Source organism: Hirundo rustica, chromosome 3 (assembly GCF_015227805.2).
Source record: "Hirundo rustica isolate bHirRus1 chromosome 3, bHirRus1.pri.v3, whole genome shotgun sequence".
Taxonomy (NCBI): Eukaryota; Metazoa; Chordata; class Aves; order Passeriformes; family Hirundinidae; genus Hirundo; species Hirundo rustica.
The window spans coordinates 107,427,147-107,453,797 of NC_053452.1; the positions used below are offsets into that span (position 1 = coordinate 107,427,147).

Genomic DNA, 26,651 nt, shown 5'->3' on the forward strand with positions numbered 1-26,651 from the left:
GGAGCAAGAAGAAGCCGTGCAGAAGATCTGCAACCTTTATCACCATTTAGGGGATGGTGTCACTGAATAAGGAGAGGTCCCCAAACCAGCATGAAATGTTGCAGGGCTATAACAAAGCCATTTCATTCAAGTTTCCACCAGAACCCATTTGTGTCCCACACCAGTGCCTCCAGCAAGAGCAGCTCACTGCAAGAAGGACACCCAAGGCAGGGTGGGAGGGAAGGCAGGCCACACTATTACCTTTCAAATGCTGAACTGAATCTGTGTCTTTGGCCCCAAAATTCACAGTTCTGTCATCCAAATTCCCTTAAGACCTAGGCAGTCTTTAAAACATCTACTTTTTGAAGTATTATACACATCAGTGTTCACAGACAGATTGTGTCAGACACATTCTTGCCAAAATGCCATTTATTGCAGTATACCTTTACATGGCATACAGATAACCCAATGTTGCATCTTCTGTCAGAACTCATATTTCATTTGTACCACTTAAATAACACAGAATGTCATGTTTGTTTCACAAACTGTCAGTTAAGACTACCAAAATATACAGTTTTTTCCTTTCCCCCTAACAAGGTTGTGAGGTACAACTGAATTTTACTACTTTATCTTCCTGTGCTTTACAAGAACCTTTTCATAGATAGACCTATCAAACATTTCTACATTCCTATACAAAGCAAAGAATTACAGCTGAAATTAACACCATCTGGTCATTGCATTAACCTATAAAAATTCATTCAGTAAAAAACAAAACAAAAACTGAAAACAAAACAACCCTAACAAAAAACCATAATGGTTGCTGCAGCTTTACTTAAAAAAACAGACAGTTACACATATGCACAAGTTCTCCATGTGCATAAAGAGGAGTTTGCAATCAAGACATTTTGGGGTTTTTTTTCTTGTGTTTGCAGAGAAGGCACCAATTTTAGCTGCATGACAGCTCAGGAGTGTTTTATACTTCATTTAAATTACACAGGTTTTTAAGTTTGTCTGTTACCGTGCAACATTTGTGCCAACTGTTGCAATATTGTCCAATATACTCCGATCACTCCCTCTGGCTCATCATTACAAATATTTACATCAGTTGTAAATACTCCTCCACCCACCCCATACCTTCTGCACTGAGTGATGAGGAACTGAAGTGGCAAGAAGCTACCCAAAGGCAGAGCAGAAGTAAGGCTGGTACAGAACACCACTCTTGTGCTCGCTCGGTTTGAGACAGTCTGGAGAACTCCAGACCCTCAGTGAGACCCCAGTGCCTGACATCTGACAGCACACTGACCACACACAGCTCCAGGCATCTCGACTTTGCTCAGGAGGTGCTTTTCTGCCCTTAATAGACTGACATCCCTGGAGTGGCTTCTCTCCAAAGTGCAGGAACAGCTTCCAAGGAGCCGCTCCGGAGCAGCGAGAGTCAAGCACACCAACTGCTCTATCTGTTTAAGGCCACCTACACACAGCTTCCCCAGGCTCGTTTCAGATGCTTCTCTACCCCTTAGCTGCAGTCATGGTGTGCTGCTTCCCACCTCCCACCCGTGTGCCCTGGCACCACGTGGCACAGAGGGCAGACCGCGTTTGAGACAACCACGGTGACCGGAGGTGCTACAACACGCCCCCGGTCACCTGGAACCGCACGGGGTAAGATCATCTACAGCAGGACAGCCAACCTCCACTCAGCACCTAGGAAAGGGAATGTCTGAGGTGAGACTGTTCGGAAAAAATCTACTTCTTACCTAAGCCTTGAGAGAGACAGAGAGAGAGGGTAGTGGGACAGCCCAACACTATTGGTAAAATTAACTCTCTGCTTAGCTTTGGGGTTCTTGGGGTTTGTGTTTTTGCTAGTGTATGTACCAACGGCTTAGGAGCTGGTTCGGAGTATGGGATAACGCTTCCAAAATATAAGTTATTTTAAACCACGTGACGGTCACTTGTTTACCCTGCCCCTCATATATCCTTTTGGCAGAGATCGAGTTTGGCTTCATGTTTCATAGGCATTAAGTGCTCCAAATACAGCTGTCAGAAAGAGCTAGAGGATAGCAGTGTACCAAGTGTCTGCCCAGCACAGCCACTTGTTACACTCAAAACACATCTATGAGTTAAATAGGAAGTATCCCTGCTATACAGAATTTGAGCACTGAAACATGGTTATTCTTGCTAGCCCTTTCCCTAAATATCAAGAGTTTTTTACATACAGTGCTCCCTTATCTTCTCCCCACCGCCTGGTCCCAGCAGTCTTTAGATAAACCAAAGTGAGTTTAGGAACTTGCAGTTCCAATTCTGTTAAAAAAAAAAAAAAAGTTGTGCAAGAAAGCAGGGAATGTTCAATGAATCCAGATCTACTTTGTAGTTATAAAATTTCCAATGGCAAAGTGGTAAGGGTAAATAACCCAAGGATCATATGGCTTAAGTTTAATGCAAAGCACACTAGGAGGTCCACGTGCAGGGAGAGAAGAGTCCAAGAAAGGTGGAATAAGAAGTGTCCTGAAGGTCAGTGTTTATGCATAGAACTCCTCTTGTTTGTGTGGTTTTTGGTATCCTCCATTAGACTGTTTTGGTTCATCCAGTGAATAGCTGCCTTCATCTTTTTTCTTCATTCTGTACAGCATAAATGCAACTAGAAACACTGCAAACACCAAGCCTACAAGTCCTCCAGCAATAACACCTGGAAGGGGAAAAAAAGACACAGATTACTCTAGATGCCATACCAGAGAGTGCTACTATGATTTTAAGTTCCAGATTGTTCCTTACCTGTCCCTGGCTTAATGACTTAAGTTAATTTGTCCTTCTGTCCCCCCCAAACCAAGCACCTGCTCAAATACAGCAGCCACTCCTACAGACATGGATTTCCCACTGGGCCATGCTGCAAAGCATACAAGGCTGTGCTGTTCAACCCTGGTAATTTGACTGAGGCAGCAACAGAAAAAATTTACTGTCATTTTTCAGAGGAGTGAAGGAAGAGTTTTAAACAAATTTGCAGCTAAAGCAGCCACTGCTAGCTACTATTAGCAGACTAATATTTGCCCCTCTTATGGTTTTGACAACACAGAATCATCACCCTCATGTCAGAGGTCTAACATAAAAGGTTGGCTTCCTTGCTCAGAGTTGTATTTGCACAACTGCAGCTTCTGCTGACTGGAGACTCCTACAGGAATCTGCTTTTACCAGCTAGAAATCCAAAATATCTGGTACCTCCAAGAACTTCTTTTCTATCCATAATTCCCGAGGCTCCTGCTGCTTTGGCATTCCTCTCAGAGTCAGCCAGTACTTCTGAGTTCTGGGTGGGGACCAATTCCTCGTCTTTAGTCAAGATGAAGTCTCCCTGTTGGGACACAGAAGGCAGGTAATTCATGTTTCTCGAGACTTTCCAGCGCATTGTTTTTTTCATCTAAACCCCTCCACAAATATAACTTATTAAACCAATCACCATTTTTGACAAATTAACACCCGTTCCCATCAAACCAACTTACTACACGCTACTAAACCATCTCCCTGGAAAGGGTGTGATAAGGGTTAGTCCTCACCGGGTCTCCAGAGCCATCTTCAGAAATCTCCTCATGTGTAGGAGCGACGTCCTTGGGAGCTGTGGCCGCGGGAGTGGCAGCGATGTCTCCCTCATGTTGGACAGTAGAGTGGGGCTCGGGCACCTCCTTGGTGTCTGGCACATCAGAGCTGGGGATTTTAGGTTCAAGCTCATGGACCACAGCAGAAGCTTCCGAAGGAGTCACGTGAACCACGGAAGGAAAGTCCGCAGTGGGGCTTCTCACTGTTGTTGTGACTACGTGGCTTGTTGGTTTCCCATCAGATGAGCCCAGGACGGGTACTTTGTCCTTCACAGCTACAACTGGCTCCTCTGTCACTAGATTACTGGTTGCAGAAGGAGATATTACTTCCTTTTCAGTTCTGCTCTCAATCCCAGGAAATGGCTGTTCACTGAAATCCACTGGTGCTGCCAGTACTGAGGAATTAGTTGATTCTCCTGGGATTCTCCAGGTGCGAGACTTGTCAGTCAGGGGACCTGCAAAACAAACAAACAAGCAAATATTATCCTTGGCCAGTTCAGAGGCCTATTAATTGCATCTTCAGGACACTGGTCTAATGAGGATGCCTTCATAGTGAATTTTCATACTAACAGCAGTTCAGTTTGTAATTCCTCATCCTTTTCAGTGGAATAAGGAAGTGGCAGATCAATGTGCTACTCTGCAATACTTGGTTAAGTTAGTCATCTACTTCTCCCCATGGCAAAAGTGCCTGTCTGTGGTGAGGTTGACAAGGGAAATCTGTTTTCAGTACACTGGTTTCCTCATGGTGGTTATTTAAGTCTTTTTCCATAAACACTTTTATTTGATTTAGAGCAGTCATACCTTCTCTACTGCATTTGGCACTGATTTCAGGGCCTTAATTTCTGCAGAGTTTAATCTATTAAATACAAGGTTGTGGCTGAGAGGAAGCAGAAGGATAGCATGCTTCAGCTCTCTGCAGCTTGCTCTTTTCTCACTAGCATCCCCTCAACTTCAGTACTGAACACCAAGAGTCTCTCTCATGCAGTTTAGCAATCATTTTATAGACTTTTTCCTCTACCCTAATTACGCTTTATCACTCATAAAAAACTATGGCCCATGGAAACATGGCACATCTGATGACAGATGAAGCTTGCACTTGATACATGTTGGTAGTCTGGGATGCACACCCTCAAACATTATCTCCTACCTGCTCATAAAGAGCCTTGTTTTGATCTCTCTTTCCCATGAGTGAAGAATCATAATATTCTTCACACAACATCTCACATTAGCAGTAACATGGAGTCTACCTCTGCTTCTGCTCCCTTTCAAGTCTCCTACAGCTCATTTTCTACTAATTATTAGCATCTCAAGAATACAAGATTAATAGATTAGACCTTTTCTCTGTTCCCAGATCTCATATTCCAGGGCAGGGGTGTGTACGTGTGGATTCCTCCCTCTGCCCTCCTTCACTTGGCTGCTTACTGAGTTGCCACATCCTAGAAGGATCAAGCACTACCAGCACAAGTGCTAATAACTCACCTGCACCTGAACCTGAGAACGAGTCATCTTCATCACCAGATGAATCAAGGTCTTCAGGGGGTAAGTTCAGATTTGTAGTTTGCTTTAAAGAGAAGAGCAAAAAGATGTGTCAGTGATGAGATTGAAGTGATCAGGTTGCTTGTACAGAGTCCTCAAGGGGTTCCCTAGAGGTCACACAAACTTTTTTTGTTGAGATGGCATTTTTTCATCTTCCCAGATTCCAGGTCCCCTTCCCAAAAGAGTAGCTCTGGTTAGTATGTTTAGTGTTGGAAAGGTCAGTTGCTGTCTCCTTTCTCTGCACTGCTTCCAGGCTGCAGCTGCTTTGGGAAAGAAGAAAGCAAGGAATCCATCCAGTGATCTATCCTGGTAGCAGGCAATGCTCAGTCCTGACCAGCCTGTTTCAGGTGCTGACTGTTTGTGTCTTCTCTATCTACCAACCACTCCATCTGCAAATCACTGCATTAATTCTAAGGAGAAGAAGGGAAGGGGAGGCAAAGTAGTTTGTCTACTTCCCCTTTCTGACTCAAATACTGTTCACATATCTGAAACTACAGCACCTAGATGGAAGGAGAATCAAAGTTCCTTTTTATTAAGTGTGGCTACTCAAAATAAATCCAGAGATAGAAGCCAGCCTTCACTGTTGGAGAATAAGCCCTGAACTTTCTCCATTTGCACTCCAAGGAGTGCAGTAACCAGCACTGACATTCAGTTGCTGAAACAAGAGGCCGAACCCCTGTTCTGTGGCACTTGTTTGTCAGAGCATACAACACTCAAAGCTATTCAGGATCTCCAAAGACGACAACACTCTTTTAGTGCTCACTAATTTGCTAATTACAGAATGATTACTTCATGCATCTCATTGGCCTGTGCTGTATATACTTACTGCTCCTATCACTACAACATGACTCTCAGCTCATGATTAGCCTCAGGTTTATTTCTGCAGGGCTACCATTACCTAACCAGTCATCTTCCCTTCGCAGATTTCAAACCAAAGCCCTGTAAGTCACTTCCAAATTTCATCTTTCTGACATCCAACTACACTCCCTGTTTTCACAGATTTTGACTTCTATCCCCTCCTCAAGTCACCTTTGCCACCCCTTTCCAGCACTGCCATCTGCAAGTTTAGAGGTCACATTGAATCATCCAAGCTGTGGGATCCCTATGATCCCAAGAAATGGAAAGTCTCATTTTACTATGTAAAAAAGGACATATATTCTTGCCAGCTTTGCAGCCAGGCCCACTGTATTTCTCTACCTTGCAGTAACATAGTATCACTTAAAAATTAATATGACATTCATCCCCATTCCAGGAAGAAGTTAGCCCGCACCAGTATGTACTGTGAAAACAATCCAGCTCTGTAGTTGTCACTTTATTACCTACAATGGATGTGTTTATTGGTCTTATCTCCTTCTTATTCTTAAGATACCAGGTTTGTCCAGTTTTCTCTTCTATCCTTAATAGCTTATCCATTCCCCACATTTCCAAAGAACTAGTTTCCAAGTTAGTTAACTAGCCCATTTGGTTCCACCTCTCTGAAGACAAGTAACCAAGTTTACACCAGCCTATTCAGCCCCAAGATCTTACTCCTTCTAGGCAATTACTGTAGTTATATAAATGTTTTTAAATAACAAGAAGCTAGGAACAAAAACCTCTCATACAGACATAAGGGTTTTTTAGCTCTTTTCTTCCCTACTGAAAATAAACCCCCAAAGCACCATTCCTTAAGCTTCTGCAAGCATATCTAGAGTGAATTGCTCTTCGATCTCTTGCTTAACTGCAAGTCATGAGGTAACTTTGATTTTTAGATTTGTCCCTGCTTGTTTGCACTGTGCTTTTGCACCCTTCCACGGAAAGTAGGTCAGATAAGTACTTCCCATGTGTTTTCCTTCTTGTGTCGAAGGGTGGTGAATCACACAGGCTGCTCTCACTGCACTTCAAATATTAAAGAGTACGAACTGTTGGTGCATAAAGAATAAAGGAAGAACTGCCAGGCTGCCCAAACTCAGCTCCCTCGTGTGCCCTTTCCAGCACGTTCAGAAGATAAATGAGGCCTCAGAAATCGCACTGTTTTTGTTGATGGGGGGTTGGGGACCATTTTTCTCCCTCACTTCTCACACCAGCAGCAGCAAACACAACCCTTTGTTCTTTCACTCATCCTGGCTGAGTGCAAAAGGCGAACGTGTTTCTAAAGGTGGGGGTTGCATTCTCCTCCCAGTGGGAAGACTTCCTTTAAGCAGCTAGAAAGCAAAGTCTCCAGCTTTTTATTGAAGTGAGGGACTGTCAATACAGCCTAAGATTGCATCACCCTACACCTTCAGCTAGGATCAAGGCTACCCTTCCCCCAAATCTGAATATTCAGAGGTAGCTCATATGGATTTCCAACAAAAAACAGACTGGTCGTCTGCAGACCTCAACAAACTTCCTGGAAGGATCACAGACTGTCAAGAAATAGAATGGCTACTCTTGATCTTGACTATTGAGACTGCACCCCTTCCCCTTGAAGGGTTAATAGCTGAGGCTTGTGCAGTTGTGCCACACTTCCTTTGTTCTTATGGAGTGTGTCCACCCACCCTACCCTCACACCTGAGCTCTGAGCCTCTTCCCAGGCTGCTGCAAGCTCTGCTTCTCCACGGCCTTTGTTATGTGCCTGTTTGATTCCTAGTCTGATTTCTGTATCTGAGCAGGGATAGTGAGGTCCTCCTCAGAGGAGAGAAGCCCAGTGCAGCCCGGTCTAAACCAGTGGACACCTGCTGGCATTCCAGTGCAGAGCATGTCCAGCAACATGACCAGTCTGAATCCCCTGAGGTTTGGCTGCTGCACTTAAGAGAATAGTAGAAAACATGAATCAGGACTAGTAAAGCCTGCTTTTCACAGTTTTATATGAGAACTTAAGTGTCCCAAAGGGTCTTGCCCCCAGCTGCTCCTCTGGGCATTGTGGCACCTCCCTTTGACCAGGCAGTTTGAGACTTGGGATCTGAGAGGGACTTCCTTTGGTCCAAATACTCAAAGGACAGTATACAATTATGCACATGTGAATAGCAGTCAGAATACCCACAAAGTGCTGTAATTTCATGACACACGAGCATTAAGGAAGATTTGCCCAATTTATGTAACTGTATGGTTATATAAAGACTACATTTCTTGCTCCATAAATTACAGCTTCAATGGGCATAAAAGACAGTAACCTCCCCAGAAAATACAAGTACTGCAGAAAGGCCATGCTTCTATAATGATCTGTTGCTGAAGGATTTCAAACACAGCAAGATTAGAAAACACTGACTCAGGACAGCATTGGAAGGGACTGAACTAATTTGGGTTCGCATCAGGAAGACAGACCATGCTGTTCAAACAAAAAAACACCTCATGGTCAAGGTTTTTCCATGACCTTTTACTGAAGTTGACTTACACCAATGGGAAAGGTTTTGATTAGCCAGGTTTATAAGCTGGCAAGAATATATAGGGGCACAGAACACTGGGTTATGATATCATACAAAAGAGTTGAAAATAATTCTAGCTTAAAACAAGCTTACTCTACCTTTCAGACATCCTTTGAAGGACCTCTGATGGTATCTCATGTACTCTAGTCAAAAAAAACCCCCAAAACTTTACATTCTTATCGTGCACCTACAACACGTTGCTTTTTTACTATTTAACAAGCTTGAATGATTTTGTTGGGGATTTTTTTAGCAGTTCAGACAACTGTTTGGAAACACCTGTCCAGTCCTTTTGATTTGCTGTCACTGAACTCAGTTGCATGTGAGGGGTAAAATTTTTAACCATATTTTTGATATGCTTTAACCAGTTCTCATTAACCAGTGGAAGACACTCTTCCGCAAGGATCAAAGCAGACTGTCTAGGGGAAACCCTGGGGTAAATGTTAGCTTCTGCTCTTGCTGAGCACTGTATTGTTGCAGAACAATAGTTATTCAGTTCTGCTGGGACAACCAGAAAGCTGCTTAGTGGCATCTTCAATTTAATCAACAATGGGCTAGGCTTTCACAACTCATTAGCAGCATTATTGGATCCAGAAGGCTGACATCCTCCACACTTTTTTCTTTTTTAAAGTTTTTAAAACTTCATTTTTAGCTATTCTTCAGTCTTCATCTTGGTCAGAGTCTCAAAACATGAGTCTTTCTGAGCTTATCCCATCAGCTGCTACAGAGCTCCTTCCTGCTACAGCAGAGATCTGAAGCACTCTCCCATGATGAGGGGGAGATTTGTAGTTGATTAGTTGATCTAACCCTGCCCCAACTGGGAACCGCACTTATTTAATTTGATGCATGCAAAAGAAAAGAGCTTTTTTCAAATTGCTCTTTGAGGTAAGCAAAACTACTGGCTTTGCCACAAGCTGCTACAAGCCCTTAACTAGATTAAGGATGATTTGTATCCAACTCTTATTAATCCTGTTAGTGATCTGCAGTGTCAAAAACACTTGAAATCCTCCATTATCTATATAAAGCTGTTAAATTTGCACATTTATTTCTCCTAATAAATGCTTCTTACTCAGCTGAAAAAGAATGAACTGTAATGAGCTCTCCCACCTCAAACACCTCCCTAACCATCCTGCAAGAGTATTCCAACTGCATGAGAAGGAAAGCCAAGTTTGCTCCTGTTTAAGATATATACAAGAGCAAGACGAGCATTTGCCCTGTAACTTGGCTACAATAAAGCATCTAGAAGAATACTTTCACAAGAATTTGAACAATTAAGAAAGGTTTGTCTTTTCCTACACAGTGAAGAGAAGAAACACTATCTGAGGCAGAGCAGCCTTAAGAGCTTCTAACCTCAAAGTAATACTAGTATTAGTGTGGGGGGAAGACAAAACCACCTGCTGAAGGAAACTTTAGCTTTGTTAAACCTTGATATTCTGCAGTTAATAGCCCATGCAGAATTAACTCCAATCTCAGATGTTCACCGTTGGGAGACAGCTTAAATGGTTACGGTGGAAAAAAATTAAAAAGAAAACCACCCAAAAAAACCCCACACCACATAAAAACCACCACAGCCTCCTCACCTATCCCCTTTCTTTTACAGGCATACAGATTCTGGAATTAAGTTGGCCATGCAGACCTTCTCTTTTAACTGTCAGCCATAAATTCTGAAATAGCAGGAAGAGAGCCGATGCTTTCATATGGCAAGTCAAGAATGAAGCTTGCATGCAAGTCTATTACATCAGAATTCAGCAGCAGTGTGGCACCACCTCACCTAAATTCTCTTGCTGTTGTTTCTCCTGCTACTGGGTCAAAATAAACCCTGGTGCTCCTCGGTGATCGTGTAAGCTGATGATGTATTTCCTCTCCTAGAGGAGCCAAAGATGCAGATTAACAGCACAGGCCAAAGAGTGCAAAGACAGCTACAAACCACCCCACAAACAGTCCAGGGGCTGGACAGTCTAGATTTAAGCAGTATTTTATCCCTGGCTAGTGTTCCACTCAAGGACTGCCTTGATGACAGGGGTATTGGAACTAGATGATCTTTATGGTCCCTTCCAACCTAAACCATTCTATGATTCTACGAACTAAGTCACCAGCACTTCTTACTCCCTAGTGCCCTCCCTGTTTCAGATGGTGGTGTCCCCCTGTGCCCTCAACAACCTTTTGATGTGTATCAACAAGCTTCAGCATCCCCACCCTTCCATCCATCAATCTGAGTCACTTGGAGCAATCCTGGTTAGTGGCTCAGAGAGTGCTCCTTCCAAAGAGAAGCAAGTGGAAAGCAAAGGGTGATCTTTTGCTCAACAAGGCAATCACATTTTAGCAGAAAGGAGTAAGCAAGCCAGTTAATTTGGCTGCTTGTCTATCAGATCATTATTAGTGTAAAGAAATATGGAAAATCTTGGTTAATTGCATTCTTACTGGCCTGCTCATCTATTTTTGCCTGGTGACTTGAGAGAGGAACTATCATTGAAGGAGAGGTCCTGGTTGTGTTTGAACTCCCTGATCATCACACAGTAGTTTCCTCTTGGGCACTCAGCTCTCTAAGGCAGCAAAACACCTTCCAGTAGCTGCTCAAAATAGGATGAGAGCTCTTAGGATCTATCCCACTACATGCAGAACAAAACAGACTGTAGACTGTCCCTTGTTCACTAGGCCTTGAGCCTCCTTTTCTTCAAGTTGTAGGAGCATACCCTGATCCTTTGCACAACATGCAGTGGCCAAGGAAGAGCATCCAGCTACTCCACAGGCAGAGCAGCCAGCGTCCCAACGCTTCTAGAGGCACCACACTATTGCCCAATCAGCTTTACATTTTCTCCTCAGAGTGACAAGGCAACTTTTTTAATTAAGCAGGGCAGAAACACAGCAATCAACATGCCAAGAGCAAAAATGAACCAGCCTGTCGCCATCAGGTTAAATTTCACATTGTACAGCAGGGCCCTTTTAACTCCCACCTCCCACAACAGCATGTCACTTCATGCTTCCTGCACCATCCCCTGCATGCCTGCTTGTGCACTCTCATGGTGAACCAGATCAGGGAACTGGTCTTGTGAAACTAAACAAATAGGGAAAAAAAGCAAAGAAAGAACAAAACAAACCAAACAACACCAAAAAAACCCAACAACAAAAAAACCCCAAAGAAAGTAAAAAGAGGATAAAATATCATGCAAAGAATTATCCAGCAGGACCAGTTCCCCAATCCTACTCAGTGCATGAATGCACAAGTGTTTGTGTTGGCACAGGGCAGAGCGTGGCAGCCAGGGCTGTTTAAGCATTCACACAGACTCACAGCCTGCATCCTGGGATGCTGACACTCATTCCCCAGCCCGCCATGCATTATGGAAATGCACATCACCAGACTGCAGGCAACACACAAATCAGAGGCTGACTCAGAGGGCCACACAGGTTCATACAAAAAGGAGCAAGGACAGGGGCTGCAGGGAGAGCTCTCTTCTGCAGCATTTGGTCACCATGGATGATGTTTGTTCCAAGGTCTGACAGCAGCACTTTTGAGTCCTCCCAGTCTTCCAGGGAGTAGGAATACACAGTAGCAAAGGCTAGACAGATGTTAAAACAGGAGCAGTTCTACTTTCATCCTGGGACACCTGAACCTCACAGGAGGCCCAGTGCAATTGCCATTTATTCCTGGACAAAGAGTACATTGAACATCCTTCATCAGAGAGGGCTGAGCAAAGCTGGAGTAGCAGGAGCCCCAGAGGGCTATGGATCCCTCAGCAGGGGAAGCTCATGGCCATGCACACGGCAGCAGGGACAGCACTCCGCTGTGCACGGGAGTCCTCTGTGCCAGTTCTGATGAGAAGAACTCAGCTGCCTCTCAACTCCCTCTCAGGGAGCCCCACCAGGAGCCTGCTCAGTCCCTCAGCAATACAGAGTAGTGAGTTACAGCCTGTGCTCCTGCTTTTTCACCCAGACAATATATCAAACAAGTAACTTACTACGTGCTGCTTTCACTCACACCAACCTGTTCTTTCCAGTCAAGCAATGCAGCCCAGGCCAAAGACTGAATCTCACCACAGATCAACACATCCACAGACGTGACACAACAGGCACACAACTCAACTCTGTATGAGTGACAGGCTGTCACAATATGGCCAAAAGTGGGCTCCCTTTTGTCTCCCACGTTCCAGGCAACCCGTGCTTTGAAGATGCAGGCTAATGAGAAAACTCATTTCCCTGCACCTAATCTCATGAGAAGCAGCCAGTTCAATTTTATGTTACAAACCACTTTCCTTTAAAGATCCTTCCCTGCAGCTCTTTAACATACTTGACAGTTCAGGCATTTGCTTCTTGAGCTAGCACAAGAAAGCCACAGCCAATGTATAAGCTCAAAGGGTTGTGCAAAGTAGGTGCAGCTCACTGAGGCCATCCATCTTGGGAAATTAATTTTATTCTACTTAAGCTGGCTTGAGAGATGAGCAGTGAGCTGCCTAAGTCAAGACTAGGCAAACCTAGCTTGTCTTAAAACCCTCTGACTGAAAGTCACCAGCACTTCTTACTGCCTAGCACAGCAAAACCAGCAAAGATTCCTTCTTACAGCAACAGCCACTTCACCTGCTTGTTTAGAAAGGAACAGACCAAGAGTTGCTTGCTTTCAGCAGAGGCTGGAGGTGGGCCATCAATCCCTGAAACCTGACAGAGAGGGGAGCATGCTGGCAGACAGAAAATTTTTATGAAATGGAAACCTATCCAGCAGCCCAAACCACATTACCCACACGTACTGGTAACTACAGCACAGATAAATGTGACCCTCTTGCCAGTAGAAGAAATTAGAAGCGACAGTATCTAAATACCTGCTGCCTCTTCCTCCTGCACACATGCAGCCTCTGCTGTGGAGTTCAGGTGACAAAGAGCAACTCACCTTACACAAGGCATCAGCAGCCACAGCCACTTTAAATAAGAGACTGGACTTTGCAGTGTTGCCTCCAGCACATGTAAACACATTGAGCTTATGTCCTCAGCATTCTTTGCCAATTATTCCCAACCAGCAGACCTGTGGCGGAGGCAAATTCCTTTCCTTGTCCCAACTCTTGACACCCACTCACCCTGTTTAGCTATCAGCACTGAGGACTGTCATTGCAGTTAGAGGTGCTACAGAACTTGAGCTTCTGACAAGTGCAAGAGGGCTTCAGATTGCCTGATTGCTCCTTAACAGCACGTGTGGGCTGGAGGAGCCAGTCTCCCCTCCGCACACACCTAAGGAACCAGCCAGCTCCCAGTGAAGCAGACCAGCTGGCGTTACAGCCCTGAGGCTGCTGAGCAGGGTCCGAGGCTGGGCTCAGGGAAGAGCTGCAAGCAGCGAGTGCCCTCATTTGTTCCATTTGGGACTGGCTTCTCCCAGCAGCTCCACGTGGTCAGCGTGGGGCATCGGCCACGCGCCAGGGCGCCGAGAGGCTCAGCCCCGCACGCCCCTCGTGCCCAGGCCCTGACTGCAGGGCAGAGCACAAGCCTGCAGCTCACCGGTGCCAGGACGCTGCAGAGGCAGCCCAGGGACCTTGGTCCCACAGGAGCACAGCTTGCTCCTGCCATCTTCAGCTCAGAAATCAGAGGTGTGGCTACAGGAAAGCAAGACGTGGTCTGTGGCATCTCAACTCCTCAAGTTGGTGTGGTGGCACCCTGTGCACCGCTGATGCCTCTCAGCAGCACCAGAACACGTGTGCCTCTGGCCTAGGGAAGCCTGTTTTCCTGGTGACAAATGCTGTGCAATCTGGCTGGTGGAACTACTTCCCATTTCAAATGAGCTCCATGCCAGCTTTTGTGATCAGCAAACTACCACAATCAGTGCTGCAGCTGCACAAGTGCTCTGACCTGAGCAGATGTGGTCCCAGAAGTCAAAAACCACCTCATCACTATGCTGCACAGCATTCTGAGGGGGAAATAAGCTGCTCTGCTTCACTTGAGGAAGGGAAGCCAAATTGCAGCCAGGACCAATAGTCAGACCAGAGTAAATGCAGCAGCCTTCAGTGTTCAGACACATGGATAGGAAAAGACTCAGGTTCTTATCTCAAGAGTTTCCCTCTTCTCCACCTCGAAGTCCAGCAATTACCTAATGTGAGATATGCCAAGGAGCCAGGAGACAAAGCTCTAAGATTTCTTGAAGGATCACAGAATAATTTTCGGTCTATTACTGATACATACATGTTTCTAATTTGAGCAAATTGCTCGCAGTGCTATACTAAATTAGTCAAATCCAAGTTTCAGATAAAAATTCCTGGTGTACCAAACTAAGAGCTTGTATTTAGGGCAGGACTTGTGGCGCCTACCAGCTAGGATGTTGTTTAAACCTCAGCAGAAAGATGAACTTGCAACCCTGGAGTACCAAAGGTCTCAACTAAAGCAATTGGTAAACTTAAGTGAGAAATACTTGGCCTTACAACAACAAAAAGCTGACCAGGTGTTCCAGTTAGTTACACAGTTACAGTGGAACTGCCCAGATAATGTTTTATAAGAGGATATATCCTACAGCAACCGGACATGCACAGGACAACAAAAGTTAACTTCTATTTGCTTACACTTCAGTGACAGAAATACCTGCCAGCTGCAAGGCCCGTTGCTATCAAACTCTGCTTTATCTTCCCACCCGATCTGCTCACAGTCTAACCTACAGAACTTACATCAGCTCCTTCCTCCCATGACAGTAGCTCAAGCCTCAACAGCCCACGACAAGGCCTTGATTGCTTGTGAAAATTCCACATTTTCTTCAGAGGGATGCACAATGAAGTCTCCAATGCTTGTGAAATTGTTTTTTGCTAACAATCTGTATTTTCCATACACACATCCCAGACACGTGTTCCCTTGGAATGCTGTATTTCACTGTAAGTCTCACACACAACTTGCATCACCACCAGCCCTTTCAACCACAACTCCCACTGAAGAGCTGATGGATCAGGGGACTGGAAGCACCCAGAAGAAGCTGCCTGGCTTGAACAGGCACCAATGCAATCTCTCTCTCACATGTGCACACCAGATGACAGGACCAGGGACATCCCAAAACCAGATCCCTTGGTGCTGCTACTTGTCAGTCTGGTACAGAAGACCTTGACTATTTGCAAGGGAGCTACAGAAGCAAAACTTGGGCAGCAAAATGAGCCAAGAGCTGGCATTCGACAGCACCTTTCTGATTCGGTCGTAGCTAAGCTTCAACCACTTCTAAGGGACTCTGTCCTTGCACAGCAGGGCTCACAGCAGTCAGCACCAGTCTGTTAAGAATGAACTCACGAGTCTCAATCAACAGCCAGTGGCTAGACTCACACAGACCATGCAGGCAGCTTTACATTCTGGGTTTCACACACTGCAAGGCAGTTCCTGCATCTTGGCAGGCCTTACACTAGCATACAGTGGACTCTGATCTTTGTGGAGCTCTAACTCGGTATACTCTATGATTCTTGGTGTTCTTTTTATGTTTGTTTCTATGGCTCACCATTGCCAGCTTAGATCTGATGAAATCAAGTTTCTCCCTCCATTGTGAGGCATGCTATCACATTTGTTTTATCCACAGGATTGTAGTGTTGACTAAGCCAAGGCTGTTTATAATGCAGGAGCCATGCTTGCTAACAGATGCAGTTACACCACCATGACTAAGCCATTCACTGAATGACTAAAACATCACCACATGCAGGAGCCACATCTCAGATCAGGAATACCCTGTTCCCCTATCCCAAGAGTTTTCTCAAAGAGGCACTTTCACCATTACCCCCTCTTTCCTCAACAGTCGTAGCAGGTCCTGAAGAAAAGCACCATGCAAGTGTTTTGGGTGCTCCTGGTCTCCTTGGAATAACCAGCAGTAGCTCAGATGGTCTTCAGGCACAGGCTGGACCACATTTCAGAGTTATGCTAAGGTAGAGCACAGTTCAGACTGCATGGATTCCCTCTGAGAATGATCATACATGCTCACAACCACTGGAGCACGCAGCCAGGGATCTACCCATATGAAATGGCACAGATCAAGCTCACCGTGCTTCCTCCTAGGACTCCAATGGTCTCTGAGCTCAAGTTTACAGAAGCATTGCTAATCCTGCACATACTACAGAGTTCTGGCAGCAGTTGCCCCATTCACAGTTAAATTATGCAACACCTCTGTGAGATTATGGGAGCTGACTGGTGTACTTCCATGCTGAGTCACAAGGGTGTTGAAGTATCATTTCAGTGATGAAGCACCAAATGAAATCCTCCCATCAGAAACAGTCTTAAAAGAACCTGGTGCTGCAATTGTGCTCCAGTCACCTACTGTTCCACTCATTTAATTAATGGACATTAGGCATTTCTTGACCAAACACCTACTGGCCTAAACTAGCTCTGACCTAGTCACCCAGTTACACTGTTTCATACCACATCTGTACACCAGAGCCCTGAATAAGGGACTGTTACAAAGGCAAGACAAATCAGAGCTTCCTTTTGAGCTCAGCTGTTATGCAAGTGTCACCTCATGCTGTCATTTTTGGGTATACAGCTTGTTCACCTGTCTTCCCCCTGGCCTTCTTTCAGAGCAGCCACCAAATCAGGTGGGGAGGTTTGAGTTTAGTGGGAGATGCTACCCTGTTTGTGCTCTCTGTATGCTCTCCTGCCTCATATGAGCAGCTCTAAGATTTTAAGCTGTGATTTGGACATCCCTGTGTTTTACACATCTCTACTGAAGAGACAACAGACACCACCAATGCCAGCGCTGACAGATTGACAGGCACCATGACAAATCAATAAAACAGTGATAAACTTGTAAGGCAAGGTGAATGCTTTACTATCAAGTTACTCCTAGCACAGCATGTTCCGTAGTTCAGACCACTTTCTGTCAAGAGGTATCATTAGCACAGCCAAGATGGGACATACCAACAGATGAAACTTGTAAGGCACTATTCAAACATCACTAAGTTGTAGATATTTCATATATAAGAATAAACTTCTGGGCCTACTCATTGACTACCAACTCTAGCCAGTACATTATTCCTTTAAATAAAGCAGAGGACAAAATGCTGAAGGACCACTATCTGGGCCAACTCTAAAAGCTCAGGCTGAACCGCTGGCATGCACCAGCACCATCACAATAACACTGAAGGCTGTCTCAGGTGTGGAGTATTCACCTCGCAATCCTCAGCTGATGGATTACACAGGACTTCTCACACAATTGTACTTGCTCATCTCTCTGAAGTATCTGAAACAGGTTCAGTTTCCAACAGAGCAGTTGTGAACCTCTACACTTTCACTTTCTTTTACTGGATACTGCAGTTTGCTTAACTTCATAATATTCTGGGCCAGCAGCCAGAGACCCACTGGCTACATCATACTAGTAAATTAAATAATATCAGAGAACATCCCCAGGTACTAGAACACAACCTATGCCATCATATTATTACAAAGATTTATGGCATAGTTTTGAGCCTTGCTAACCAGTATGCCCCCAAATAAGCACAGGAAGGCTCTCAGCAGGCAGTCTGGTGAGGGGGGTGCATTACAGAATAGGCCAGAAAATTACATTTCTTACACAATTGTGACTCTAGCATTTAAGTTGGTCACAAGACACCTTGTGTCTCACACGCTTTACTGTACTGGATTTGCGTGGTAAGATTTTGGTAGCAATGGGACTACAGGGATGGCTTCTCTAACAAGACAGAACTTCCCACATGCCTGACAGAGCCTTGGCCAGCCAGCCAGGACAGACCCACTGCTGGCCAAGGCTGAGACCATCCGTGACAGCAGCAGTGCCTCTGGAATAACACAGTCAAGAAGGGAAAAGAAGTTATTGCACAGGAGTAATTGCAGCCAGAGAAGTGAGGAGTGAGAATATGTGAGAGCAGCAACCCTGCAGACCCCAAGGTCAGTGAAGAAGGAGGGACAGGAGGAGCTCCAGGCCCCAGATCAGAGATTCCCTTGCAGCCCCTGGTGCAGCTGTGACCCCATGGGAAGCCCATGTTGGAAGAAGCTCCTGGTAGGACCTGCAGCCCCCACTGAGGGAGAAGCCCACAGCAGACCAAGTTTACTGACAGGACACAAGACTCAGAGGGAGACCCAGGCTGGAGCAGCCTTTTCTCCTGAAGGACTGCACCTCATAGAAGGGATCCAGCCTGGAACACTTGATTTAGATCTGCAGCCCATGCGAAGGACTCACATCGGAGAAGTTTGTGGAGACTACCTCTTGTGCAAGGGACTCCACACTGGAGCAGGGGAAGACTGTGAGGAGTCCTCCCTGTGAGGAGGAAGAGCAGCAGAGACAATGAGTGGTGGAACTACCACAGCCCCATTCCCCATCCCCTTGATCTCCTGGGGGGAAAAGTTGGAGAATTTAGATTTAAGTTAAGCCAAAAAAGGAGGGAAAAATGGGGACAAGCTGATTTTAAGATCTGGGTTTACTTCTCATTATCCTACTCTGTGTCAACTGGTAATAAATTCATTTTCCCAAGCCAAGTCTGGTTTGCCTGTGGTGGTCACTGGTGAGGGACCTCTCCCCGTCCTTATCTTGACCCACAAGCCTTTTGTTATAATTTCCCTCCCTGCCCAGCTGAGAAGGGCAGGGACAGAGCAACTTTGGTGGGCACCTGGTGCTCCACCAGGGTCAACTCATGTCATTTACTTACAAGCACCAGTGTAGGAACTGCTTGGTGAAATCTTTTTAACCCCTTCTGGCTGCATGCTGGGTGGGGGGAGGACACACTGAGCACATAGCACTTTTGAGGTACCAGGGTAATAACGTCTAATTATTCATAATCGCATCTTCCAGCTTGTGTAGAGAAGCTCACCAGTGCTTCACAGCTCAGTGCAACTATAGACGCAGACTGGAGAACTTTTTGCAGGTTAAACACACTTCAGAGGGAGCAAGTGCTGCTGCAGGATTAAGCCAGCAGCTTTCTTCTGCAGGCCATGAGTCAGTCGATGTGAGCGCCCGATAGCACAGCACGCCTTGCCACTGCCCAGACATGCCAGAGTCAGCCTCTTTTGTTCCATGCTTTGTTCACTGATGGGAAAGTAGTCACGATCTAGATGATTCCTCCGTTAGGACAGAAAGAGATTCAGAAGTCAAAGCTGTCTAGCTGCAGGCTGTTAGGCAAGTTTCGATGCAAGCCTCACCAGCACTTTTCCACTGCATGTGGGTGCCACTTACACACTGCTAGAGCCAGTGAGGTGGACAAATCTCATTTGTCCATCAAATCTGCTGGTGTGAGAGTCTCTATCACAGTTTCATAAGCAACAGAGCAGAGCAAGTGAGTGAAGAATATCACATATAATAGCATCTGTGTTAGATACGAATTCAAGCAAGCTTTGTGGTTCCTCTAGTTTGGGCTTTTACCCCTCAGCTTCCTGACTGAAGAAAGCCTGGACTCTGTCCCTATTAGCTGGTCAATGGGATAACAGGCTCTCTCCTCTGCAGATGCTTTTACCAGAGGCTGATGGTTTGGTAGATCAACAGGCTGCTCTGAGCTCCTGTGGTTGTGCAGAGCAAAGGTATCAAATCTCCCCGATCATCATGCTGGGGCCAGGGCACACGGCCTCCAAACTCTGCCGTCAGCTAGATAACAAGTAGCACATGACAGGTACAGATGTCTCTCTCTATAAATATATACATACCTATATTTGTATTTCTCCACTCTTCTGGTCTCAATGCATGGAAAAAGGCAGCATGGGATCCTGTCCTGGGGCAGGAAAGAGCCATGTAGTCTCTTCCTACAGCACTGCAGCTGCCAGCCCTGATCCCCAGAGAATACACAAAGGCTTCCTACCAGCACTGCCACAGCAGCACCACTGCTACGACATGGAGCTTCACAAGAGCTCTCATCTGGAACTCGTTACATTAATCACCACTTGCTCTCTAGAAAGCAGACTGGCTCCACTCACCCCTGCCCACCTCTGGCTTCAATCTACAGCCTGCTCCTCCAGTAATCCCTCTATGCAAGGGGCTGGACCGGAGCTGCTGCTGGCTCTGACCAGGATGTGTACAGCCACCAGCATTAGGAACTAATTAGCAAGAGCTTTCCCATGTACAGCACAGGACAATCATGGTCCGCAGTGCTGCCCAGAAAGCATTCAGCACACTCCCCTTCCAAGTGGAATGGAGTTCAAGTTTCCTTGCATTTTAAAAGAGGCAATAGGCTTCTCATCACATGGCAGAGGCAGACAAAGAGCAACCCCCAATCTCCAGCTATGGTTTGTGTGTGCTCAGGTGATGGAGGCAGTGCACTCTGAGGAGCTGTCCTGTGAACCAGCTGTACTTTGCACAAGGTTGGCTGACAGGAGTGTGTGCCTGGGACTGTCCACAGCCAAAAATCAAGACTGTAGCCTTTGCTTCTGTGGCAATCAAGACATTGACATTACTGCACAGGCAGTGTAGAAAAGCTACACGGAGAAGTATGACAACACAGAGCCCCCATGCAAGGCAGGACACCCATGAGTATTTTAAGCTGGTTGGCAGGCAGCTTCCTATGTTACATCAGCACCCTTGATTTAATCAGGAGTTGTACTGCAAGAGCAGTCCAGAAGACTTTCAGTTAGAAAAGCCTGAACACCAAGACACCAAATGAGTGGACATTAAAGAGAACCATGTTGCAAAAACATGGGCTACGCAGAAGACAATTCTGCCAGAGAGCAGAGCAGCAAGACAGAGGTGAAGCAGCAAGAGTTCTTCAACTGATAAATACCCCAAGGAGTTTCTAACTAGAAGCCTAGCAGGGAAAGCCATGACTTACAACACCTCCGTGACTCAGTTGTTACTGCAGCTCCAGTGACTCAACGGGAAGTTCTATTGCCAGCTCCATCCAAATCCCACTAACGCACTGGTTCCCATCCAGCAAAGCAAGCCTCACTGGTGAGACTGGTCTCAGCAGCAAGATACAAACATTACAGTCGAGCATGGCAAGGAGCCCAAGCTAACAGACTCCATTGGACCTGTGCCGGTTCCACAAGACCCAGAACGCCGACTGCAGCCAAGCACTGCTTGAGAAACACAGAGCTTGGGAAACCACCACATTAGCAGATGTTGCCCCACAAGAGTTGCTTGTAGGAGGTCCAAATGTTATCTCACCTTGAGGTGAGGCTTCACAGAGCAGTAACTTTCCCATTAGCATGCCCCACAGTAGAAAGTGCGCTATCCCAGGTTTCTAGCCAGGCCAGATAAGGCTCGTTGCTGTGGTACACCAGTGGCCAGCAGAGCAGCAGTTCAAGTGAAGTACACTCATCAGCCCTAACTTAGAGACCTGTGAACAAAGCTGACACTCAGCACTCCAAAGGCGGCACCACATGCCTTCTGCATTTAAGAGTATCTTCTCAGCTCAGAAGCGAACCTATAAGAAACATCAAAAGTCCCTGTGCTGTTGGTCAAAACAACTTCCCCACTGTAAGTTCACTGCCTATATCAAAGTCTAGGGAATAAGAAAAGCTCCTCATGTCCAATCCACAAATAGTGTCTTTAAGTATTACAGCACTCTGATGCCTACTCAACAGCTCACAATCATCCCCCGAAAATACAACCACTTATGTTTCTGCTTATATATATTCTGCTCACCTCAGAATGCTGAGCCAGAACCCAACTATAATCCCTAATTTCTTCCACAACCTTTAGCAGAGCAAGACTAGAGTTACACTAGAACAGGAGAGAGCTGCTATTCTAGCTAGCTGATGTTCCCCACTGCTTTGCTAGTTCTCTTGGCAGGAACAACACCTGTCAGGTCTGTTTGTTTATGGAGAGTTACCATAAATTTCCACAAATAAAAAGTCCATCACATTGAGCTAAATCACTCTCAGACAGAGGTACCAGAGTGTTTGTGCTCCTCTTATAGGCAACTTGAGATCCAGCCAATAAAGCCCTGACAAAGCAACTCACCTTGGAGTAGACGTGCAGGGGCTGGTCAGATAATCGCTCTCTTTGGCTCCACTGATTACATCGCCTTGGCTCTAATGAGGGCCTCAGCGCCCAGCACACACAGACACCTACATTTAGGTGCCTCAGCTGAACGCTGTCCTGAGGGACTAGTGCCATCTGAACACAGCAAGCCCATCAATCTTCAGCTGTCATGGAATGCTGTATTAGACATCTTCTACTCTTTATTAACTCAAAGCTATTAGGATGAAAACACTAACGCTGCGACGCTGAAGCACTGCAATTTTATAATTGGCAGCACCTAGTCAGGAAAAGGCCCTATCTTCTCTCTCTCAAAAAACTCCCTCCTCCCTGTAAGGAGGGCCTAAAATCCTAGCTCCTCAGATGCCAGAAACAAGTGTGGAATGTCCTTCTCAGGGGTATTAGTACGGTTCTTGGACACAGGAAGCACCTCAAACAAGGTTAGGACAGAGTGCTGGTGTACAGGCCACCTGGAGACATCTGAGTACAGGCCATGCAAAGCACATACTTAAAATGGACTGATTTTTCTGCTAAAACAGCAGCCTACATTTCAGGTTTGTGCAGTAACTTAATTTTAGAAGGCTTACAGGTTTCTTGCACTTGCTGTAACTTGTCTCAGGTTGTTAGAAAGGATTGTTTGTTTCCAGAAATTTCAGAGTGCTGCCATTAAAAACGTTAGCTCTTCTCACCACTTGGAACTAGAGAAACCTGGAACAAAGGCTACAAAACTGCACCAGAGCCCCCTTACACCTCACAAACTCCAGCCCATTTGCTGCTGCTCTACTCAGAGCTGACCAGATACAGTAGTCACCAATTCACTGGGAGGTGCCACCAGCAAGTCAGAGTTCAGGTAGAGAAGCTCTGTTTACAGCACTAGATGAATATTGTGACACTGCTCTGTGCATGCTGTAAAAGAAAGTGTTTCCTCCTTATCCACTGCCTGCATGTTTAACAACCAAGCTGGACTACCTAATTTCTTCTAATTAGTTTAGATTCAGATAGGAGTGACATCACCTTTGGAAAAAGGTTTGGCCTGCTCTGCTAAGCTTGTGTCAACCACCAGCATGCACCTACACCAGATGAAACAATCAGAACCCTCCTTCTCTCACCACAAGCGCTGGATTGCCCATTGCCCTCCTGCAGCGGGACATGCATCTCGGCCCAGTTGGCTTCCGGGCAGTGTTATACTGTGTAAAAGTTTCCATTTGAGAGAATAACAAGGTTAAAATGTGTCAGTCTTCTTATTTCAAGGAAGTCCAAGCACCCATCACAACGACAGAGGGCAATTACTCTCATAAAGAGTGTTTTCAGCAATAAAGTGTCACCTTGAAGGAGACCAGGAACCTCCCCCGTCATTCCTGCAGGTAAGAGTACTCAGGAAGAAAACAACTAGTTTGGCCACTTTCTTGCCCCTGTTTATTATTCCAATGACAACACGCATAGCTGAGTCAAGTTACATAGCAAGAGCCAAGGGCCAAGCCGTGTGCCAGCAGCAGTGGCATCCATCCCAGCAATCAGACCACCAAGAACCCAACACAGCCATGGCAATGCCCACAGCACTGCAGCCTGGCAGATCTGAAGCACTGTGCAAGGCCAATCTGCTCCTGTGTCCGACACAAGAGGTTTTCAGCCACTCAATGCAAAATCATAATTATTCCAGATGGGTGGGAAAGGCAGATCAGTCTCTGTCACTGACATTCTGACATGGGGAAAAAAGCCACGTGATCACCAGAATGGAAACAGCCCCCGTGCTGAGTCACCCTGGAGGTCCCTGAGGACTTCTGCTCCTCTGTGTGCTCACCCTTGAAACCCCTCCATCTGCAATGCCACCCAGGCCTGAGTGTCTCATAGGCATGGGAGAACTCCAGACAAGCACTGACTTCACATCCTTATGATTTCTAGTAAGGAATATTTATCACAGGGGAATTTTATCCAAATACAGCACAGAGGCTGCAAATTAACTGCAGTTTTCCCACTTCATTAAGCAGAAGCTTACTCAGAAGTTGCGAGCAGAGCCCTCCTCCCATGGAACAACGCTGCCTACACTCACATGTTTGTAATTTTTAGCCATCTCATAACGACCCACCGCCATGTGGGCTAGGAGGGTCCATGTCCAGAGCTACAGGCAAAGCCCACAGACACAATGGTACAGCAAAACCAGAGGTATTTCGAGCAGCTCAGATCCCACTGCGCACTTTGTTCTGCCACTCCTTATTTAACTGGTGCTGCAGTTCATCCCTAGGCAAGTTTTAAATCAATCATTTCACTAAGAAAAAAACCCGCCAGTTTTCCTTTGATGGCCCTGCCTGCTCGAACTACCTCATGCTCCATTTTTTCCTCCTAACTCATGCAAAGGGGAAGACTCCACAACCGCTGCACGCTCAGGTCTGGTGGGGGGCACATGGGAAGCGAAGAAGCGTGTCCCTCATCCCAGGAGAAGGGGACGGGACTGTGCTTTGTGCCCCTCGAGGGGCGGCCACAAGGCCTCCTGCCCCGCACCCTCCGACCGCACACGGGGCTGGACGGCGCCCAGGCTGCCAGCACAGACCCGAAGCAGCGAGCACGGCACTTCGCGGGGCTGCAGAGCCAGGTTTCCGCGGACAGGCGCCGGCAGGCGGGGCGGGGGCAGGAGCAGAGCCGTCCCCTGTCCGCGGATGACACCTGGCGGCTGCAGCTGCGGGACCAGCGCGCCCCACGGCTCCGCGCCGCCCCGAGAGCTGCTCCCGGGACACGGCAGCCGGGACAGGCCTCGCTGCCGCGGGGTCACCGCGCTCCGGGGAGCGCCCCGAGCACCGGCACCGGCGCGGCCGTGCGCCCGGCCGGGCGGCACCGGGACCTTCGTTTCAGCGGGCAAAAAGCAGAGTCCGGGCGTACCGCGCACTGGGCCGGGGCTCTCAGGCACAAAGGCGGCGGGGAGCCGCCGACCCGCGCTCCCCGGGGCTGTGCCGGGGCACGGCAGGAGCGGCCCCGCTCCAGGAGCCACCCGTGACTTCGGCCGCAGCCGAAACCACAAAGGGCCACATGTGCCGGCGCACACCCGGACTCGCCGCTCAGCGCCTCCGGGGCGCGACACGCCGGAGGGACGGCGGGAGCATCCAGCCCCTCCCCGGCCTTCCGCGGGGTCCCGCGGCCGGCGGGGGCAGCGGGGAGCGCCGCCCGCCCGCCCCGCGGCGCCCCGGGGCGGAGCCGCCAGCAGGTCGGGAGCCGCCGCGGCGGGTCTGGTTTGAATTAAGGCTGCCGGGGCGGCCGGGCTGGAGCCCGCCGCCAGCACAAAGGCCACCGCAGCCCCTCCACCCCGCGCAGGGCTGGGCACCGCTGCGCTCCCCTGCGGGAGCCCGTCGAAGCGGGGAGCCGGGCGGTCCCCCCAGCCCAGCCCGCCCGGCTCACCCTGCCCCGCCGGCCCCGGCCCCGCACCGCACCCGGGCCCCGCCGCCCCACGTGCGCCGCTCCCGCCCCGCTCCGCTCGGCTCACCGGGACGGCAGCCTGGAAGCAAAGGGCCACCAGCCACACGGCCACCACGTTTATCATCCTTCCTCCTCGCCGGGCCTCGGGAGCGCGCAGCCTGCCCCTGCTTCCCGCCGTCTCCAACGCCGCTCTTGCTCCGCTCCTCTTAGAATTGTTTTAAGTAGCTGCGGGCTCACTCCCTTTTCTGGTTTCTTTCTTTTTTTTTTTTTTTTTTTTTTTTTTTTTCTTCCTTTTCCCCCTTCGCACGCAGCCGAACCAGCCTCCCAGCAGCGCTCTGCGACGGTGAAGAGTTGAACCCCGTCTTTTAATGAACCCACTGCAACAACCTTCACCTTACGGCCACCCCCCGGCCGGCCCCGCCTCCGCTCCCCTCCCCTCGGCTCGGCTCGGCTCAGTGCGGCGCCCCAGCCCCAGCCCAGCCCAGCCCGGCCCGGCCGGCACGCCCTGCCCCGCCGCCCGCCCCCGCTTCCTGCCGCCGCGGTACCTGCGCCGGTGCCCCCCTTCCCCGGCCGCTCTCCCCCGCTCCCCGGCCGGTCCGCCGGCAGCCGCCGCTTCCCTTCCGCCGCATTCCCAGATTTCCTCTCTGGCAGAGCCATTGCTCCCGCCGAGCTTCCTTCCCTCTCGCTAAAAATAATAATTCAAAATAATAATAATAATAATGATGCTGTTAAAAGCCCTCCCTTCCCGTTTCGCTGTGGGAAAAGCCCGGGGGCGCTCCACCGTCTCCCCCCGGCGCCGCTCCGGGGAGAGGGGCGGGAGCGCTCCCCGGCGGCCCCGCACACGGGGCAGCCTCCTAGCTCCGGTCACCTCCGCACAGCCTCTGCCCGTGCCTTGGTGCACACGTTTTTCTGCCTCTCGGAACAGGATTTATGGCA

At 47.8% G+C, this 26,651-nt stretch overlaps 1 protein-coding gene across 1 annotated transcript; it reads right to left on the reverse strand.

Moving 5' to 3' along the window:
- Positions 1 to 397: 397 nt before the first annotated feature.
- SDC1 (syndecan 1) lies at positions 398 to 26,147 on the reverse strand. The gene is made up of 5 exons (XM_040060519.1): positions 25,783 to 26,147; positions 5,040 to 5,121; positions 3,522 to 4,015; positions 3,190 to 3,319; positions 398 to 2,662 (listed from the first exon to the last, which is right to left on the reverse strand). Exons 1-5 carry the CDS (start codon positions 25,837 to 25,839, stop codon positions 2,496 to 2,498), a joined length of 930 nt encoding a protein of 309 aa, XP_039916453.1. The 5' UTR covers positions 25,840 to 26,147; the 3' UTR covers positions 398 to 2,495.
- Between the last annotated feature and the right edge of the window lie 504 nt (positions 26,148 to 26,651).

Coding starts and splice junctions, on each gene's coding strand:
- SDC1 (XM_040060519.1), bottom strand. CDS start 25,839: ATGATAAACGTGGTGGCCGTGTGGCTGGTGGCCCTTTGCTTCCAGGCT. Junction 3,320..3,521: donor AAGATGGCTCTGGAGACCCG/GTGAGGACTAAC, acceptor GTGTCCCAACAG/GGAGACTTCATCTTGACTAA. Junction 2,663..3,189: donor TAGAAAAGAAGTTCTTGGAG/GTACCAGATATT, acceptor TTCCCCTTCCAG/GTGTTATTGCTGGAGGACTT.